The sequence below is a fragment of the Salmo salar genome, chromosome 03, assembly GCF_965601325.2.
Source record: "Salmo salar chromosome 03, fSalSal1, whole genome shotgun sequence".
NCBI classification, from domain to species: Eukaryota; Metazoa; Chordata; class Actinopteri; order Salmoniformes; family Salmonidae; genus Salmo; species Salmo salar.
In genome coordinates this window covers 58,707,624-58,728,586 of record NC_138293.1, presented here as the reverse complement: position 1 = coordinate 58,728,586, position 20,963 = coordinate 58,707,624, and the positions used below count along the sequence as shown (strand labels likewise).

General features: G+C 42.8%; 1 protein-coding gene across 1 annotated transcript; it reads left to right on the top strand.

Moving 5' to 3' along the window:
• The first annotated feature begins 10,622 nt into the window (after positions 1–10,622).
• Positions 10,623–11,601, top strand: LOC106600960 (heat shock protein Hsp-16.1/Hsp-16.11). The gene has a single exon (XM_014192767.3). It carries the CDS (start codon positions 10,760–10,762, stop codon positions 11,480–11,482), a length of 723 nt encoding a protein of 240 aa, XP_014048242.1. The 5' UTR covers positions 10,623–10,759; the 3' UTR covers positions 11,483–11,601.
• The last annotated feature ends 9,362 nt before the right edge of the window (positions 11,602–20,963 follow it).

The following is a 20,963-nucleotide window of genomic DNA, read 5'->3' as shown; positions in this document are numbered from 1 at the left end:
GAGAAAGAGAGAGAGAGAGAGCGAGAGAGAGTCGTAGAATCTGCTACGCCCAGGTTTGGAGCATTTCAAAGGCATCAGGCTCTTTCGAAGGAGATAGTTTACAGTCCAGCCACTGATCCGATACAGCTGGAACACCCCATACGGCTTGAAACAACCCCACCCCCCCATCCACAGCCCCTAACCCCCCCATAAACACTCCCTGGTCTATACCCAGCCCCCTCCCTCCCATCTTCCCTCATTCACACTCCTTACCCACCCCCACCCATTCCCGTGTTTAACCAGGCCTCCCTCACATTACCTCCTTATTCATAGTACCTCTCCCATCTCCACCCCATCCATAATTCCTACCCAGGCCCCTCTCTCTCCTGCTCCCTCATGCCCTGCGGTAGGAGGTGGACAATGGGGTCCAAAGTGAGCACACATACCCTCTAGGTCTCAGTATAGCCAGGCACGGCAGGTTATGTATGGTGAGCATTTGTTTTCACTACACCACAGCCTGAAGGGCAACTCTGCTGATAATAAGGATAACGAGAGCCAGCTTAATTTCAGTTACAGTCAGATTAGAAAATGAATTAAAATGTGATTCATCTAACGATTTTTTTTCTTCTGAACATTTTGTATTTATTCATTAACTCCTAATAACCCTGCCTCCTATTATCTAATCATTAGAAAATGAGAAAAATATAATGGATAGGGTAATATTCATTCACATTACATTTGAGTCATTTAACAGAAACTCGTATCCATAGGAATCAATATATATCTGTATTCCATGTAGGAGTGGATTCGTGGCCCTACTGCAGCCCGAGTGGCATGACGTCAAAGTCAAATAGACCATGACCCTGCTCCTAGGCCTGGCTCTAGTATGTATGAGAGGTTACTCAAGGTTGCCATGGAAACTGACAGGATGTCAGGGCAGGGTGAGACAGGAAGTGGCAAAGAGAGATAGAGAGAGAGGGAGAGAGAAAGAGAGCGAGAGGGAGTAAGAGAGAGAGAAAGAGGGAGAGAGAAAGATATATATATATATATATATATATATATATATATAGTCGGAGGTTTACATACACCTTAGCCAAATATATTTAAACTCAGTTTTTCACAATTCCTGACATTTAATCCTGGTACAAATTCCCTGTCTTAGGTCAGTTAGGATCACCACTTTATTTTAAGAATGTGAAATGTCAGAATAATAGTAGAGAGTGAATGATTTATTTCAGCTTTTATTTCTTTCACCACATTCTCAGTGTGTCAGAAGTTTACATACACTCAATTGGTCTTTGGTAGCATTGCCTTTAAATTGTTTAACTTGGGTCAAACCTTTCGGGTAAAGTTCCACAAGCTTCCCACAATAAGTTCAATGAATTTTGGCCCATTCCCCTGACAGAGCTGGTGTAACTGAGTCAGGTTTGTAGGCATACTTGCTCGCACATGCTTTTTCAGTTCTGCCAACAAATGTTCTATAGGATTGAGGTCAGGGCTTTGTGATGGCCACTCCAATACCTTGACTTTGTTGTCCTTAAGCCATTTTGCCACAACTTTGGAAGTATGCTTGGGGTCATTGTCCATTTGGAAGACCCATTTGCGACCAAGCTTTAACTTCCTGACTGATTTCTTGAGATGTTGCTTCAATGTATCCACATAATTTTCCTGCCTCATGATGCCATCTATTTTGTGAAGTGCACCAGTCTCTCCTGCAACAAAGCACCCCCACAACATGATGCTGCCACCCCCGTGCTTCATGGTTGGGATGGTGTTCTTCAGCTTGCAAGCCCCCCCTTTTTTCTCCATGGTCATCATGGCCAAACAGTTCTATTTTTGTTTCATCAGACCAGAGGACATTTCTCCAAAAAGTACAATCTTTGTCCCCATGTGCAGTTGCAACCCGTAGTCTGGCTTTTTTATGGCGGTTTTGGAGCAGTGGCTTCTTCCTTGCTGAGCGGCCTTTCAGGTTATGTCGATATAGGACTCGGTTTACTGTGGATATAGATACTTTTGTACCTGTTTCCTCCAGCATCTTCACAAGTTCCTTTGCTGTTGTTCTGGGATTGATTTGCACTTTTCGCACCAGAGTACATTCATCTGTAGGAGACAGAATGCGTCTCCTTCCTGAACCGTATGATGGCTGCGTGGTCCCATGGTGTTTATACTTGTGTACTATTGTTTGTACAGATGAACGTGGTACCTTCAGGCGTTTGGAAATTGCTCCCAAGGATGAACCAGATTTGTGGAGGTCTACAATTTTTTTCTGAGGTCTTGGCTGATTTCTTCAGATTTTCCCATGATGTCAAGCAAAGAGACACTGATTTTGAATTTAGACCTTGAAATACATCCACAGGTACACCTCCAATTGACTCAAATTATGTAAATTAGCCTATCAGAAGATTCTAAATCATGACATCATTTTCTGGGATTGTCCAAGCTGTTTAAAGGCACAGTCAACTTAGTGTATGTAAACTTCTGACCCACTGGAATTGTGATACAGTGAATTATAAGTGAAATAATCTCTCTGTAAACAATTGTTGGAAAAATGACTTGTGTCATGCACAAAGTAGATGTCCTAACCGACTTGCCAGAACTATAGTTTGTTAACAGGAACTTTGTGGAGTGGTTGAAAAACGAGTTTTAATGACTCCAACCTAAGTGTATGTAAACTTCTGACTTCAAATGTATATATATATATATATATATATAGAGAGAGAGAGAGAGAGAGAGCGAGAGAGAGAGAGAGAGAGAGAGAGAGAAAGAGAGAGAGAGAGAGAGTAAGAGAGAGAGAGAGAGAGAGTAAGAGAGAGAGAGATGGTGTGAAGATGACAGAAAGAGAAGAGTGGCTCAGAGTGTTGACACCCAGTAGCTAAGGAAACAAGTCAGCAAACACTCACTCTTAAAGTCATAATCTGAACATGTTTAAAAAGTCTGAATGTTACATTTTTGTTTCTTGTATAGCAATGCCAACTCAATTTAAAATAGGGAAACATTGAGAAAATAGTATTTTGCCAACATTTCTGCTAGTAAGTAGACATATTCATATCACAAGATGAATCAGGTTTTAGTACTGTAAACAAATGTTTCAACATTTCCTCCACGATCGTACAGAATTGACCCAACAAACTCTTAACCTGTGTGTGGCCCAAATAACTTCTAACTTCATGAATTTACTTCCACAGAGAGCTATTCCCAAATTCTAGCTAGTGCATTTTCCCCGCCGAGACACAAAGTATGCATAGCTGCTGTGTCTTCTGAGAGGACAGAGATGTACCAGAGTGCCATACGGTTCATGTAACGTTTGCAGGAGGAACTTGTGGTGAGTAGTGCTGAAGTGGTTTCAGAAAGAACAGGGAAATGAAACTCTTTTTCTGCAGAACCGTATTGGCCTTTCAAGTCTCTGACACGCAAAACAACAGCAGATGAATTGAAGATATGTGCCATGGCCTACATAGGGTAAATGTGCCTACATAGGGTAAATGTGCCTACATAGGTTAAATATGCCTACATAGGGTAAATATACCTACATAGGGTAAATATGCCTACATAGGTTAAATATGCCTACATAGGGTAAATATACCTACATAGGGTAAATATTCCTACATAGGTTAAATATGCATACATAGGGTAAATATGCCTACATAGGGTAAATATGCCTACATAGGGTAAATATGCTTAGATAGGGTAAATATACCTACATAGGGTAAATATGCTTACATAGGGTAAATATACCTACATAGGGTAAATATGCCTACATACTGTAAATATAGCTACACAGGGTAAATATACCTACATAGGGTAAATATGCTTACATAGGGTAAATATACCTACATAGGGTAAATATGCCTACATACTGTAAATATACCTACATAGGGTATATATACCTACATAGGGTAAATATGCCTACATAGGGTAAATATACCTACATAGGGTAAATATGCTTACATAGGGTAAATATACCTACATATGGTAAATATGCCTACCTGTGAGTGTGATGAAACAAAATGCCCGTCTACGCATTACGAACTTAATCACACAGACAGTTAGTTCTGAGTTGTTTCTCATGGTTAGTAGTAGAGCTTTACCGTTGGTTTGGCATCATGCATGAACAATTTGTAACAGCAGCATTACTAAGACAGACGCCATATTTCATCTCCCTTCGCTGGATGTCTATTCTTCTCATCTTCAAACCAAAGTAATGTATTTACGTAGTCCTAAATGTCAGCTGGCTGAATTTATGGAGACTTCCTGTATTTCCTCAGAAATCCTCAGATTTCCTGTAGCAGCTGCTGTCTCCAGCTCCACTAGCAACACGACAGTAATGAAATCACTCACATTCATTTGGCTGGCTGGCTGGCTGACTGGCTGAATGACTGACTGACTGACTGACTGGCTGACTGCAGCGCTCGTCTATTACTCAATGTGTTGGATTAAGTGGATCTTGTCTGGACATTGCTGTGCTTGTCTGGACTGAGTGGAACAAACTGTGATGCTGATTAGCACTGTATCCTGCAGCCTTATTGGTTAATAGGCACATTCGTGTGTTTGCATTACAAACCAGGATGTTGCTGGTCGATCTCCTACCTATATTACCAAACAGTCAGTCACAATAATTTTATTATGAATTTCTTATGACAAAGCTATACTATAATTGCAAGCGGTAACAAGGTCAACAAAAGCAATTAATTATTTATTTGTTATTTACAGTAAATGATGCCTTCCGTTTATGTGACAGAATGCTTTTCCTAGGACACTATATTGGAATTTTGCAAAGGCATAAGTAACACACATACACCAGCCCCTCAAGCCACACACCACACACACACACACACACACACACACACACACACACCTTCCTATGACTCACTGGGTTTTGCCCCTGCTCTCTCATCAGTGACACAGACACAGGAAGAGAGAAAGAGAGGTCACATCCACACGCCCCAGACCAACGCTGGCCAGCTTCCCTCCCAGGCAGGCCCTTCCCTGGCAGGGCAGAGGTAGAGTCATTAACCGTCCCTATACTACAGACATATAGTGCAGGCCTCAGTATCTCTGTGTGTGTGTGTGCTTGTGTGTGTGTGTGTCTACAGGGGGTGTAGTTAATGCCCCTAATATTTTCTCATAGACGGATGACTTGTACCATCTGTAGTAGACAGCAGCTGTTGCCAATTGAAGGGAGAGAGGGGGGGCGTTGCCAGCCATCACACATATTGTTATGGTGCTGGACAGGCACCACTCAACTAATGGGCCTGTACCTACATGAACATGTACAGATGTGCCTTAGTGAGTGTGTGTGTCCCTGTGTGTGAGTGTGTGTGTGGGGGAGTGGGGTGTGTGTGTGTATATGTGTGTGTGTGTGTGTGTGTGTGTGTGTGTGTGTGTGTGTGTGTGTGTGTGTGTGTGTGTGTGTGTGTGTGTGTGTGTGTGTGTGTGTGTGTGTGTGTGTGTGTGTGTGTGTGTGTGGTGTGTGTGTGGGGGCACTCGTTCCTGCACATATGCGTGTGACAGCATGAGAGCGATAGAGTGCCTTTGCATGCGTGCAATCATTTCTAATCACGGAAATGAGTGATGCTGAAATTAAATCTTTCCCTGTATCTTCTGTATGACCTATGGTATACACAGAGATCATAGGTCCAGACTAGAATAGCAGATTACAGTTTTTTATTTACAATTGCTAGGACCCATTTCTCAATACTTAGGCCACTTTTTCAGAACTCTTCACACAGTTCTCCTAACCAACTTTCAGCTTGGCACAGCAGTTCATTTCCCATCCAAAATGCACTAAAACTATCAAAACACTTCTTACATGTCTCAAATCAACTCATTCTTCCATAACGCTAGCAAAGTTTGTCACCCAACAAGCACACTTTGTCACTCATAAAACAACGGCCTAAAAAACACTAACAACAGGCAGCATTACACAATGTTTTCTTTTGTAAAATTACAAAAACAAGAATGACACCTCTCTACTGTTTAGAGTTCACTGCAGTATATGTTACAGGAATGAATCAGAGATGATGCAATATGCTTCAATATGTTTTATGTCAATTTTTGGCTTTGAGTGATTCCAAAATACAAGAATTTGTATTTACACCATCTACCGATACAGATACCGTAGCAATGCTTGTCAACCCTGTCTTCTGCATTTGGCCACAGGTTCTTATCCACATCACATCTTATGTCATCTTGGGCAATACACCTAGGAAATAATCTTTTGGCATGCCTGGTTCATCCCTGGCAATCTTCTTCCTCTGTCAGCCACTTCTCTATCTCTGGCTGGGTCCATGTTTACATTACAGTACAGCATTATTCCTAAGATGTCCCCTTTTGTATAGATGGTAATGTAATTGAAAGACTAACACCTGGGTAGGTGTTCAGCTACAATGGGAATCAGCTGGGGTTGGTCTAATTGTTTTGATAGTATTTCATTATTTAGATTTGGAATATATTTCAATACGGTATTACTGTAGGAATGTAGCAAATTGCTGTCTTATTAAATTTTGTGTTACGCTAGGTTTTGAACTGAAGTTGAACAGTTTTGAAAAGAGCATGCAAACACGTGCAAATTGGCCTGTAGGTACATAGAGTATCGGTGGTGGTTGTGTCTGAGTGAGAAAAGAATTCATGAAATTTGAAAGAGGTTGTCATTGAATGCATTTTGTGCCAAAGCAATGGAAAACGATCCACACTTGATCCCACATAGACTGCTGTTGTGCACACTGTGTGAAGAGTTTTGAAAAAGTTGCACAAGTACTGAGAAATGAGTCCTAGCAATTGTCAAAAAAAACAAAACTGTAGGTTGGAGTCAGAAGAAGTTGAACCGTGTACCCCAGTGGGTCAGGTCAGGTGTGGTTGAGACAGACGAGACATGGCGAGGTTGAGAGTAGGTTGCCACAGAGTTGCGGTAGCAGCCTTCACCCATCAACTCACTTCCTCTCGCTGCCAAGCTTCTCATGCCATGGTGGTTGATCACTTTCAGTATCTGTGACACAGGCTGCCTGTCTGTGTCCCACACATTCCTCTGTGTCCTCTGTGCATGATAGAATTTCTTATTTCGCTGTTTCATTTCACCTCGTGTTTCTCTTTTCTGTGTTTGTTCTGCTCCTCTTTTCCCTGTTAAGTTATCTTGTCTGTACGCCATGCTCATACACTCTCCAAACAGCATATCAATCTAATCCAACACCGCAAGCCTATAGGAGTCCAATAAACCATGCATACATCATTTGGACTTCTGCTTATGTTACGACTTACTTAAGACCAGGCAAGAGATCAACTGTATTAAGGGCCAGTTGTTTTTTCGGTCTCTCTCTCTCTCTCTCTCTCTCTCTCACTCTCTCTCTCTCTCTCTCTCTCTCTCTCTCTCTCTCTTTCTCTCTCTCTCTCACACACACACACACTCCCCCTCTCCTTCCCTCTCTCTCCTTCCCTCTCTCCCGCCACTCCATTTCACCCTCTCCCTCCCTCTCTCCTTCCCTCCCTCTGTCCCTGATCTGGTTTCCATGAGACCTTCCCATGGTTCCCGGAGGAGGAGTTGCATGGCTTTCTGGGAGAGAGAGCTGTCAGATTAATAGATTTTCCCCTCTGTGATGCGAGAGGGCCAGAAAGCCCCTCCCTGCTGGGGACCCACTGCTGCTAAAAGCACCGTTTTTGTGTTTCAAAGGGGAAAGTGGTTGGGAGGAGGGTGTGTGTGTGTTGGCGGGGTGGGGGGGTGCTTGTTTGAGTGTGTTTGTGGGGGGTTACTTGTGTGCATGTGTGTGTGGTTGTGTGCATGCGAGTGTGGCATGCAACACATTCCATTGTCCTGTTCCCCTCTGTGTGTCTTGGATTGTTTTCATTAGTCCTAACAGTCATGTAGTAGGAACGCTAAATACATACAGTATATGCCTCATGACTTTGCTCTCCATGCCAGTGAACCTGTGGCTACGTATCTGGTGTATCGGAGAGTCTACAAACTTAACCAACAGTGCCACCCACCAGCCAATAAGTTTCCTGCAGCTGCAAGGAAGTTGCTTTCATTTAGTAAAATGGCTCAGGGCTGACCTCTAGTGTTCTTATTGAAGTCACCACACTGATGCTCTCAAATCAAAAGATGCGCTTTCATCTCTACTTGGTCATGTGGTTCCACATACACTGAGTGTACAAAACATTTGGAACGCCTTCCTAATATTGAGTTGCACACCCTTTTGCCATCAGGACAGCCTCAATAAGTCAGGGCATGGACTCTACAAGGTGTCGAAAGCGTTCCACAGGGATGCTGGCCCATGTTGACTCCAACGCTTCCCAGAGTTGAGTCAAGTTGGCCGGATGTCCTTTGGGTGGTGGACCATTCTTGATACACAGGAAACTGTTGGAAAAACATAGCGACTTCGCAGGTCTTGACACACTCAAACCTGTGCACCTGGCATCTACTTCCATACCCCATTCAAAGGCACTTAAATAGTTTGTCTTGCCCTTTCACCCTTTGAATGGCACACATACACAATCCATGTCTCAATTGTATTATAGCTTTAAGGGATCATAGCTTTCACCTGGATTCACCTGGTCATTCTATGTCCTAATGCTTTGTACACTCAGCGTATATTTTAAGCCCCAACTCTGAGGCTTTGTCATCACCTAGTGGATAAAGATAGCACAGATAAAGTCGGGCATTGGTATGTGGGTATTTACTGCCTACCAAACTGCACCAAGTGTCTTTTTATGGCCTAGCGCAACAGCACCTTATCAACTTGTCACCAAGATCTTGTTTAGCCGAATCAGGAAGTGCTGGGCTGAGACACATGCCTTCCCTGTAGCTCAGTTGGTAGAGCATGGTGTTTGCAACGCCAGGGTTGTGGGTTCAATTCCTATGGGGGGCCAGCACAGGGAAAAAAGAAAATGTATGAAATTGTATGAAATGTATGCATTCACTACTGTAAGTCGCTCTGGATAAGAGCGTCTGCTAAATGACTAAAATGTAAAAGCCTGCACACACTGTGGCCCTTCAGAACCAGAAGTTAATAACACTTGAGCAACACTTCTATATTCAATAACTACAGTAAGACCAAAGCAGTCTCCTTGAAGAAATCACTTTAGTGATATTGTTGAATTTGGGAATGATGCAATTTTACCTATTTTAACTAAGATCATTGATTGGCCAGCATCCAATCAGCATCCAATCAATATCCCGGGCAGCAGTTGTGGGTCTTTAACTTACAGTATAAATGCTAGAAGTGTAAGGGGTTGTAATATGACTCTTCCTGAGTTCCTCAGCTATAAATATTCTCTCCTCTCCTCGCTATAACTATGACTGAGTGTCTCTAGGCCCCATCAATCTCCTGACTCCATCGCAGGGAGGATTGTGGGTGACACGGTGACATATGGCCCAGCTCCCAGCACGCACTGGGAGACACCTGCCACATGCCGCTAAAGAATGGAGCAGACTCAGTTCTTTATGGCTTCAGTCTGTGGGTGATCAATACACACACACACACACACACACACACACACACACACACACACACACACACACACACGGGTGGAAGCACAGACACACACACGGGTTGACATGAGGGCACACACGCACATACACACAAATCAGCCACACACAATTTCTAAGGGTGTGAAGTTGAGCTGAGGGTTGAGGTGAATTTGTATGAAGCTGCTTCACTTCGTACAGAATCACTATATGTGATCCTTAAATATCTCCAAATAGAGCTAGTTATTGTGTTTCTGTGACTGTGAATGGTAGCACCATTATTAGAGTGTACAAATAAATACTTATAGGATTTCGAGTGTAGCCTGTTTCTGACTGTGAATGGTAATAACATTTGCTGGGGGGTGATATTCCTAGAATGGCAGGTCCCAAAGTGTCTGATGACTGAAAAGTACATGCTGTAAATTTAAAAAAGCAGCGCTCATCAATTTACTTTTGTACACCCTCTTTCATGTTGCTATACTCATGGTGTCAGCATTTATACTACCAGGAAGTTGTCTAAAATAGACCTCAGTCTGTGCTAATGTACCAACGATATTCAAACGGACTAACTTCCTTAGACTTCTGTTTGACAGCGACGCATCACGCATGTCTCTTCTCTGCTTACCTGGTACCTGGTGCATGAGCTCATTGAACCCATCCTGAACTATGAGGATAGCCCCCTAGTACACGGCCACAACACTTGGCTCCTAAAGTATAGTTGTGGGTTCACGTCAGCTAACCCCGGGGGTGTCCAGCCATCTGTAGCCTTCACTTCCAGTATGTCACCCGAGCCTATCCAGCACCCCCAAATAGACAGGGGTGGGGCTCCAAACACATGTATGACACACCAGGGACAATATCAGCCCGTTGATCTCATCCAACAGCCGTGACTCAGGATAGAGGGTGGAGGGTGGTAAGGCGACCCTCAGCTGTGGCACGACCAACCCGACGCTGTGACTAATGAACCAATGACAAACACAGAGGGGGAAATAGAAGCGTCTGCCCGTAAAAACACGTAAACAGGATATGGCCATAAGCTCAGTTTAGCCCACCGACTCGTCGCAGGGCATTCTTGCCCCATGCCACTTACTGCCCCCTTCCCCCGTCCTTCTTTACTGAGCTCATGGGTTGTAAATAGGGCAACAAGGGGGAGGGCTATAGGGAGAGAGGGAGTATATAAGCCTGAGAGGTACTGCCACAAGTTCAGAAACACTCACTGGGAGTAGCTCACCAACCAAGAGATCAACACAGCTGGAGATCCAAGGAACTCACACTCGTCTTCTTCTAAGCAGACCGGAAAGGAAAACAGAAAAAAATAACAACATGACTCAGTCCGCCACCCCAGCAATCGAGAGCATCTTTGGAAACGATCCTTTCTTCAGTCAGGAGCGGATGGTCTTCCCCCCCATGCGCCACCATGCCCTATCCGGCATCCAAGAGGACTTTTTTCAGAGGAGGTCCAACCTGGCCAGTGATCTCCTCAAAGAGCTCCGCGATGGGCTCCCCAGTATGTACCAGCTGCACGAGAGGGCCCACCTCCGAATGGGCTCCCCATTCCTGGAGAGGAGGAGCACAGGAGTTCCAGCAGGAGCTCTGAGCCAGGGCCTCAGCACGGAGGTGGCTGAGACAGGCCGGAGCCACAGCCCCCTGGCCCTGAGCCTAAACGCCCAGGGCTTCAACCCAGAAGACATCACAGTCAAGCTGGACGGACGGAGGCTAGCCGTGGTGGCCATGAAACAGGCCAAAGCAGAAGAGGCTAAATCCACCTCCTCTGCCATCTCTTCCTGCTCCTTTTCCTCCTCCTCGTCCCAACAGAAAGGCTTTGTCCAGAAAATTGACCTGCCTGCTCACCTAGACCTGACAGCCTTGACCTGTTCTCTGGGAGAAGATGGACAGCTGAGGATCGAAGCCCCCACTGCGGCCCCCCAGCTGGAAGCCCCTACAGCAGAGCAGGAGGTCCCCCTCCGCTTCAGAACCTCCCTGGACGTTCCCATAGCCAAGGGCAACACGGAAGAGTCCATAACAGTGAAGACCTCAAAACCTTGAATTATATTTCGTTAATCATTTAATTGTATTATCAATCCAGTGGATTACATTGTGGAAAATTATTTATAATATGCCTATTTGAATAAATGTGATTTAATAAAGACAATCTGACATTGGAATGATGGTTGCTAGAATTGTGGTTTGTGTGGATGACAGTTTTAAAATAGATAACTAGAAATAAGTGGTGGATCCTGTCATTACTAGCATACTATACATTTCAAACAGTCATGTGAACTAAATACTTTTACAGTCCGAAAACACATGTAACCTTGCACTCTGCACCTCAAAACATACAATACCGTTCAAAAGTTTGGGGCCACTTAGAAATGTCCTTGTTTTTGAAAGAAAAACACTTTCTTTGTCCATTAAAATAACATAAAATTGATCAGAAATATAGTGTAGACATTGTTAATGACTGTAAATGTAAATGACTATTGTAGTTGGAAACGGCAGATTTTTAATGGAATATCTACATAGGCGTACAGAGGCCCATTATCAGCAACCATCACTCCTGGCTGAGACAGGCCGGAGCCACAGCCCCCTGGCCCTGAGCCTAAACGCCCAGGGCTTCAACCCAGAAGACATCACAGTCAAGCTGGACGGACGGAGGCTAGCCGTGGTGGCCATGAAACAGGCCAAAGCCATTTTGAGCCTATAATCGAACCCACAAATGCTGATGCTCCAGATACTCAACTAGTCTAAAGAAGGACAGTTTTATTGCTTCTTTAATCAGCACATGATTGCAAAAGGGTTTTCTAATGATCAATTAGCCTTTTAAAATGATAAACTTGGATTAGCTAACACAACATTCCATTGGAACACAGGAGTGATGGCTGCTGATAATGGGCCTCTGTACGCCTGTTTAGATATTCCATAAAAAAATCTGCCGTTTCCAGCTACAATAGTCATTTACAACATTAGCAATGTCTACACTGTATTTCTGATCAATTTGATGTTATTTTAATGGACAAACAATTAGCTTTAATTTCAAAAACAAGGACATTTCTAAGTGACCCCAAACATGACAAAGACATTGTTGCATGTCACATTGGTTGCATTGTGTGTGTTCTCTTCATCCGTATTGAAATCAGGGGCGTAGGCATGGGTGGGCTTGGTGGACACAGGCCCACCCACTGGGGAACCAGGCCCACTCAATCAGATTGAGCAAAAACAAAACAAAAAATATTTTGCAGTATGAAGTGCTCACCAACCTGAAGCTTGACCAAATGCTTAAAATACAAACTAGCATTGTAATTATAATTGAAACACTCCAGATAAAGGAAGTGATTATGGTGTACTTGCTACTCTACACACTAAAAACAAATGGTTCTATATCGTGCCAAATAAGGGTTATTTGGCTTGTAACCATAGTGGATCCATTTTTGTTCCTGTTTAGAACCTTTCTTTGAAAGTGCTACTGTATAAAGAACCACGCGCATAAGGTTTTAAATGGTACCTGTATGGTGCTATAAAGTACCCTTTCCTAAGGTTCTAAAAAGAACCATTAATACAAGGTTCTATATAGCACCAATAAAGTGTTCCGCTATGGTTACAACCCTTTTTGGGGCTATATAGAACCCTTTTTATGGTTCTTTATAGAACCTTTATGGAGAAAGGTTCTATAAAGAACCTTCCTCAATCTCAAAGGTCCTTTGTAGATTCTTTTGAAGAAGCATACAGGGTTTCTTTTTCAGGTCAGCCATATGATCTTGTTAAAATTCCTTACTGTTGTGTTAATTGACCAGTTGAGTCAAGTGTGCTAGCCCTGCAACGGCTGGGGATCCCTGAGACAATTGAGAACCACTGATTTAGTCAACCGTTCTCAATTGACACAAGGCCGTGTGAGTCTTTCACAAAACACTGTCTGGCCATAGTCATAAATAACACATATATAACACATATATAATACAACAGACTAGATCAACTGGAATGACACTCTCACTTGCACAAAAAGAGCTGTAAGCAAACAACGCCCCAAAATATTTGAATAAGGCGCCACCCCGACATTTGAATTATTACTAAAAAAGCAAAGAACCCTTTTGTGAACTGCAAAGAACCATTTGAAGGTTATTTGAGTCATTCTGGTTCCACATAGAACCATCACCCTTCCCAAAGAACCCTTGCGGAACCCTCCTTTTTTAGTGTGTACCCTAAACAAACACTACCTCTTCAATGTCCGATGATGGCGCCAGTACCCTTTAATAAGACATGTTCCATTGCAGCTGCTGTTTGTGTAATTCAATCAATCATACTCTTCCAAACCATCTATTATTCTGTTGAAGTAATGGCTTGCTTCATATTTTCTGTTGAATAAATGATTTGCAACATTTTAATTTGATCGTGTCAGTTCTTATAGGCCCTGCATACTGTTTACTGGTAAAGACCATACAAGTCTGTGTAGATCCATGTTAACCTCTGGTAATGGTAAAAAACAAAGGAGGCACTGAGAAGGAACACAAGATGTAATTTGATATATACAGTGTAAGAGACCTGTTCCTCCTTGTTTATTTCATGTGACTTTTTGTGTTTACCACCTATAATCTTTTATTTCTTAAATGTTTATTGAACCTTTATTTATCCAGGTTAGTCTCACTGAATTGTTGAACGATGCACAGTGACACCATCTGCAGCAAGATGATGTTGTAGGTCTTTGGAGGTGGTCTGTGGGCTGTTTTTGACCGTTCTCACCATCCTTCGCCTTTGCCTCTCCGATATTTTACTTGGCCTGCCACTTCTGGCCTTAACAAGAACTGTGCCTGTGGTCTTCCATTTCCTCACAGTGGACACTGACAGCTTACATCTCTGCGATAGCTTTTTGTAGCCTTCCTCTAAACCATAATGTTGAACAATCTTTGTTTTCAGGTCATTTGACAGTTGTTTTGAGGCCCCCATTTTGCCACTCTTCAGAGGAGAGTCAAAGAGAACAACAACTTGCAATTGGCCACCTTAAATACCTTTTCTCATGATTGGATGTACTTGTCTATGAAGTTCAAGGCTTAATGAGCTCACCAAACCAATTGTGTGTTCCAATTAATCAGTGCTAAGTAGTTACAGGTATTCAAATCAACAGAATGACAAGGGTGCCCAAATTTTTGCATAGCCTATTTTTCACATCTGATTTAATTTCATACAACTTAATATTGCTACACTAAAAATCTTTGTCTGGACAATACCCCAGTACTCAGCTTTTATTAGAAAATGAATGGCATGCCACTGTGATCATTTTCTGTGACGCCAGAGTCAATTATTATGCAGCCTCAGAGGGGTGCCCAAACTTTTTCATACGACTGTATAACCACTGAAACACACTTTCTCTCAACTAAAACTCGCTGGCAACTTTTCAATCACCTCTAGAATCCCTTCTAGAATCCCTTTAAGGCTGATGACGAAGAAACTCCCAGAGACAAAGGGGTCAGAGAGGGTGAGACGCCATACAGAAAACAGCATCTTTAGTCTCTACACTTGGGGAACTCAACACCAGGGAAAGGAGAAGAAGAAAGAGATTTAAATGCTACCATTACAACCAACTCCCTGAAGGGGCTTAAATTAGTAACTGTAAAGGTTCCTCTGACATTTGCTACCTGGGAGACACTATTTGTTGTCGCGCCATAACAGGGACAAAACACAGCAGTTAATATTTGATGAGTACTGCCTAGGGCAACAGGATAGACTAGGAAGAGAAGAAGAAAGGAGACCACTTAAATCTTTAGCTTTATTTAAATGTCACCAAAATCAAATATTTATATTATGAGAGTTAGCTGACCCTTTCCAATGTGTAAAGGCTCCACTCCAATTTAGAACAGGCAAATTGTTATAGGTGAAAGAGGTGGTATGTTCAGAGAAACAGACACTAGTCAAGTTGCACTATTCAGTTAACAGGGATCTGTTTTTCTGTTTTTCACAAATTAATAGCTTTCATTGACTTTCAATGTGTTTTCTCTGCCTTGCTTCTACCCAAGGATCATCTCATATTAGATAGAACACTTTCACAATGTTTTGGGGACACAAGTAAAGTGTTCGCTGTCAATCCAAGTGGATAATCATCACTTGGAGGGAGGAACCAAAAATCTCAGGGACCCCGTTTCTCCACCTGAAAATATTGACCCTTGTACGACAACCTAAATCTTATGACACAGTCCACAGCCTGCCTGGCAGCTTGTATCATCTGGAAGAATATGTGGACAGCTTCATGTGTTGCTCTAAACTACTGTCTGACTGGTATCGATTTTCAGCCCTGATGAGGTACAGAGAGAGCTGCTGCCAAATCATCATAATCTGAGACATCCCTTTTATAGGTGTAGGACATTTAAAATGGGATACTTTCTGTTGACATCTCTCTGCATCATCAGTATCTTCCAGAATTTAATTGGATTCTAACATTTAGAGGGTTCTACGCTATCGTTTGTCTTGATCTTCCAGAAACCCTCTCATCTCCTCCAGGTGGGGTACCTCATTTGGAGAGTGCAATGGGAAAACATTATTGCCACCATCAGCTATTGCAGACCCTTGTAATATTAGATCATGTTGCTATTGGGCGTTTATGAGCCGGTGGTATGACAAGGTCGGGAGCGCAGCTCCTGGATGTCATATAGACGACAGCATGAAATGTGGTCCGCTGCATCAAAGCCAATGAGCTTCGCCATGGCGACAAATATTAACTGGTAATAAAGATGGATTCCAATGGCGTCTCGGAATGGCCAGGGCCGAGGCAGGGGGTCGAAGGCTGATTTGATTTGTCAGGCCATCTAGCCGATACAGGGGCGGGAGCAAGCAAGCGTTGAGCCGGGTTGCCAGTCCCTTACCTGGAGCTCACGGCCCATTTGGGATGTTGGGAATAGCTCAGCCGCAGGTTGCAGACTCTGTGGCGTACTAAACTGAGCAGACAGATATGCGTGTGTTCCCGTGGGATTATGAAGCTGAAGCATGTGACTCACAGGTTTAAAAAGATTTCCGCTTTGACAAATCTTGAAATATTTATGTGGCTATTAGTGGTATGTAAGATAATAAATAACTATAAACAGGTACTCTCACACAAATCATAAAAAGAACAAACGAAGGAGGCCGATACGTAAAAAAATATATATACAGTTGAAGTCAGAAGTTTACATACACTTAGGTTGGAGTCATTAAAACTCATTTTTCAACCACTCCACACACTTCTTGTTAACAAACTAAAGTTTTGGCAAGTCGGTTAGGACATTACTTTGTGCATGACACAAGACATTTTTCCAACAATTGTTTACAGACAGATTATTTCACATATAATTCACTGTATCACAATTCCAGTGGGTCAGAAGTTTACATACACTAAATTGACTGTGCCTTTAAACAGCTTGGAAAATTCCAGAAAATGATGTCATGGCTTTAGAAGCTTCTGATAGGCTAATTGACATAATTTGAGTCAATTGGAGGTGTACCTGTGGATGTATTTCAAGGCCTACCTTCAAACTCACTGCCTCTTTGTTTGACATCATGGGAAAATCAAAAGAAATCAGCCAAGACCTCAGAAAAGAATTGTAGACCTCCACAAATCTGGCTCATCCTTAGGAGCAATTTCCAAACGGCTGAAGTTACCACGTTCATCTGTACAAACAATAGTACGCAAGATTAAACACCATGGGACCACGCAGCTGTCATAACGCTCAGGAAGGAGACGCATTCTGTCTCTTAGAGATGAACCTACTTTGGTGCGAAAAGTGCAAATCAATCCCAGAACAACAGCAAAGGACCTTGTGACATATCTTGCACTGTTATGCAATTAATAAAGTCCAAATACTGAGCTGATTCTAGCAATCAAAGTTCTAGCATTAATTAATTAAGCCAAACTAGAGCAGGGATGTCAAGGTACACTACAAATCATGCGTGTGTAGTGTAACCTAATTATATTTAACATTAGTCCATAACAACAAAACAAAGAATACAGTGAATTATGAGGACGTCAGTATGAATCCAATTTAAAAGTAACTAAGATACATTACAAGCATATGCAATAAGAATACAATTATCAAAGGTGTACATACCATAGGTTTACAAAGTAACTAATACACCGTACTTTGGCATACAAAGTATACCCAGGAAATTTGCTAAACAATTTCTCCATGAATGAAGCAACCATCAACTTTTTACCCTACCTAGGGCAAACTCAATTTCAATAACCCTCATCGTTGAATTAGCATCACTCTGCTGGCCAGGAAACAATAGGCTATAACGAAAGGCGTAAAACTTCACACTCATTCTCTAAACCTAGTTCTAAACTGGGTGGTTTGAGCCCTGAATGCTGATTGGCTGAAAGCCGTGGTAAATGTAAGGGATAATCAACAAGAGGTTGCTGTATGCATTCTATGGAAAATAATGAACGATGTGGAAGGTCCACGGGAATTGCATTATTTTCCAGACAACGCATACCACCATGAGTTGATTATCCCTTTTATACCATGGCTATGAGTGAAGTTATTTTTGCATGGGCTGCATCTCAATCCTCCGCATCCGCCTACGTCGGCCTTTCGCATTTGCAATGGAAGGTGGCCGAGCTACAGCGGTGTTTGTCAAACCATGAGACACGAACACAAATGTCACAAGACTCGTCTGAAGGTAACCCGTACAAACGAATGGAAGTCCGGAGGTAGTTTTGTCCCAAAAAAAATAAGGGGTTAAATATGTCCCCAAAATGTTTTTTCTTTCCTGAGCTTTCTGATATCTCCTAGATATAGGACAGACACTCTCAAACCTTATTCCTTATGACTTATTTTTTGACTGTCTTTTTGGCCATTTATGAATGTGATACTCAATGTATTTTTATGGGCTATAGTAGTAAAGGCCATCCACCCTCCTCCCATCAATCTAAATGATAGGTGCGCACATCTGTGCAGCTTAGAGCTGACCACGGTCCGGCGATCAGTTTAGTTTAGCAGCTCTGTAAAGAGAAATCCATAACACGTATAGTACAGTGAAAAGGTTCCAAACATGACAATTAAATTCATAGAGTTACATTCAACACAAGTCAACCCAAGTTTCATCAGCCTTCACGTCTCTGAGGGCGCCAGTATGGAGCTCCGTGGGAATGTTCCGCCCCCGGAGGAAGCCACGGGCGAAGGTGTGCTCACTCCTGTGATGTGTAAACATATGGCCATACATTCGGACAGTGCCATAAATCGTGTTCAAATCATCAGGCTGTGCCTTAGTGCCGACAAGTCGCCGACGTGTCTTCATCACTACCTTCATCATCGGTCATCCACATGCTTGTTTGGGTTATTAAATGCCGCTAGTGTTTCCAGCCCCTCTCTGGGCTTCTGGGCCGACCATTTTGTGTCTGAGACAAACTGCTGCAATAACGGGCGGCCATTTTGCTTGTGGCTTGTTGATGCTCGTGGCTGTGAGCCTCTTGGTCAGTTTTGAATAAAACAACAAAATTAGGGCATCAGTCACTTTTTAATAGGCCTAGCTGTATTTCTGCCATTGTTTGATAGATGTTTCAAATAAGAGCAATATAATTTAGTGCGACAAGACAGACTTGTTAAACAGCTAGAAGCTAGCTGTTAAAAAATCTTCCTTGATACCTTGAGGATACCAGTATTGTCTATGTCTCAATAATCTGTGTTATGTCCGTTCCTCACTGCCTAACTAAGAGACAACAGGTGCTTCATTCCAAAGGGTGGATCAATGGTCAAAATGAGCTTTGTTGATCCTGTCAAAAACACACTCCCATCTTTCCAACCTCCGCCGTCAAAAACACACTCCCATCTTTCCCTAGCACTGACAAAATGGATGAAATGGAGGAGGATGGTAAAAATGTACGTCCTGAGTCTGCCCGGTGGTCAACCGCCTCCTTTCACACCTCGCCTTCTCAACATAGAACTCCTGGTAAGCCCCTGGAGAGCCAATACAGCCCTGTGGATTTCCAGTAATGTTTCACTTGTATTGTGTATCCTAAAAGCCACGGAAAGCTGTCATAAGCATGATAAGTCACCTTTCATAATAACAAAGTACAGGTGATAGAATACAAACATATTCTTCGTGACACATGCAATGATTACAAAGTGGCCATTTGGCAAACCCCCTTTCTCTGCTTCCTTCCACTCCAAAACATTCCTCTGATTAGTGGAAATTGCCAGCCATTAATATTACCTTGTTACAATAACTCAATGACACTTTTAATTTAGATGACGTCACTTTTGTGAGACATTTGCGACCCATGAGCAAATCAAGTATATATTCCTATCCTAACCATGGTAGATTGTCACAGCATGAATGAATATGAAATCATGAAGGAATGATATGTTTTGTTCAGGTATGAACGGTGTTATTCATTGGCCTGAGGTGATTGCAGTTTTCTTGTTGTTTCCTTTCTTTCACAGCGGTTCGTGAAGCCGTCTTGGTCTGCTAGCGGAATCCCTTGTGGAGTTCATATCACATCACCGAGACCCTGCTTAACTCTTTGTCGAGTGAAATGTCCTACTGATTCTGTGGCACATAAACATGCAGATATACTTGATATGCCTTTACTGACAGCGATAACTGTCTCATGTGACAGGCTTTAGGCTTTGATAAAGTTATAAACAAATGGGCATAACGTGTGAACACAATTCATTTCTTAGGGATATTTGAATGTCATTTTGATATGACATATGGGAATATACAATACACTGAGTGTACAAAACATTAAGAACACCTTCCTAATATTGAGTTGCAATCCCACCCCAACCCTTTTGCCCTGAGAACAGCCTCAATCCATCAGGACATGGACTCTACAAGGTGTCGAAAGCGTTCCACAATTGTGTCAAGTTGGCTGGATGTCCTTTGGGTGGTGGACCACACGGGAAACTGTTGAGCGTGAAAAGCCCAGCAACGTTGCAGTTCTTAACACAAACCAGTGCGCCTGGCACCTACTACCATACCCAATTCAAAGGCACTTAAATATACTGCCCAAAAAAATAAAGGGAACACTTAAACAACACATCCTAGATCTGAATGAAAGAAATAATCTTATTAAATACTTTTTTCTTTACATAGTTGAATGTGCTGACAACAAAATCACACAAAAATAATCAATGGAAATCCAATTTATCAACCCATGGAGGTCTGGATTTGGAGTCACACTCAAAATTAAAGTGGAAAACCACACTACAGGCTGATCCAAGTTTGATGTAATGTCCTTAAAACAAGTCAAAATGAGGCTCAGTAGTGTGTGTGGCCTCCACGTGCCTGTATGACCTCCCTACAACGCCTGGGCATGCTCCTGATGAGGTGGCGGATGGTCTCCTCCCAGACCTGGACTAAAGCATCCGCCAACTCCTGGACAGTCTGTGGTGCAACGTGGCGTTGGTGGATGGAGCGAGACATGATGTCCCAGATGTGCTCAATTGGATTCAGGTCTGGGGAACGGGCGGGCCAGTCCATAGCATCAATGCCTTCCTCTTGCAGGAACTGCTGACACACTCCAGCCACATGAGGTCTAGCATTGTCTTGCATTAGGAGGAACCCA

What these genes read in the sequence shown, in the direction of transcription:
- LOC106600960 (XM_014192767.3), top strand. Translation starts at nt 10,760, where the DNA reads ATGACTCAGTCCGCCACCCCAGCAATCGAGAGCATCTTTGGAAACGAT.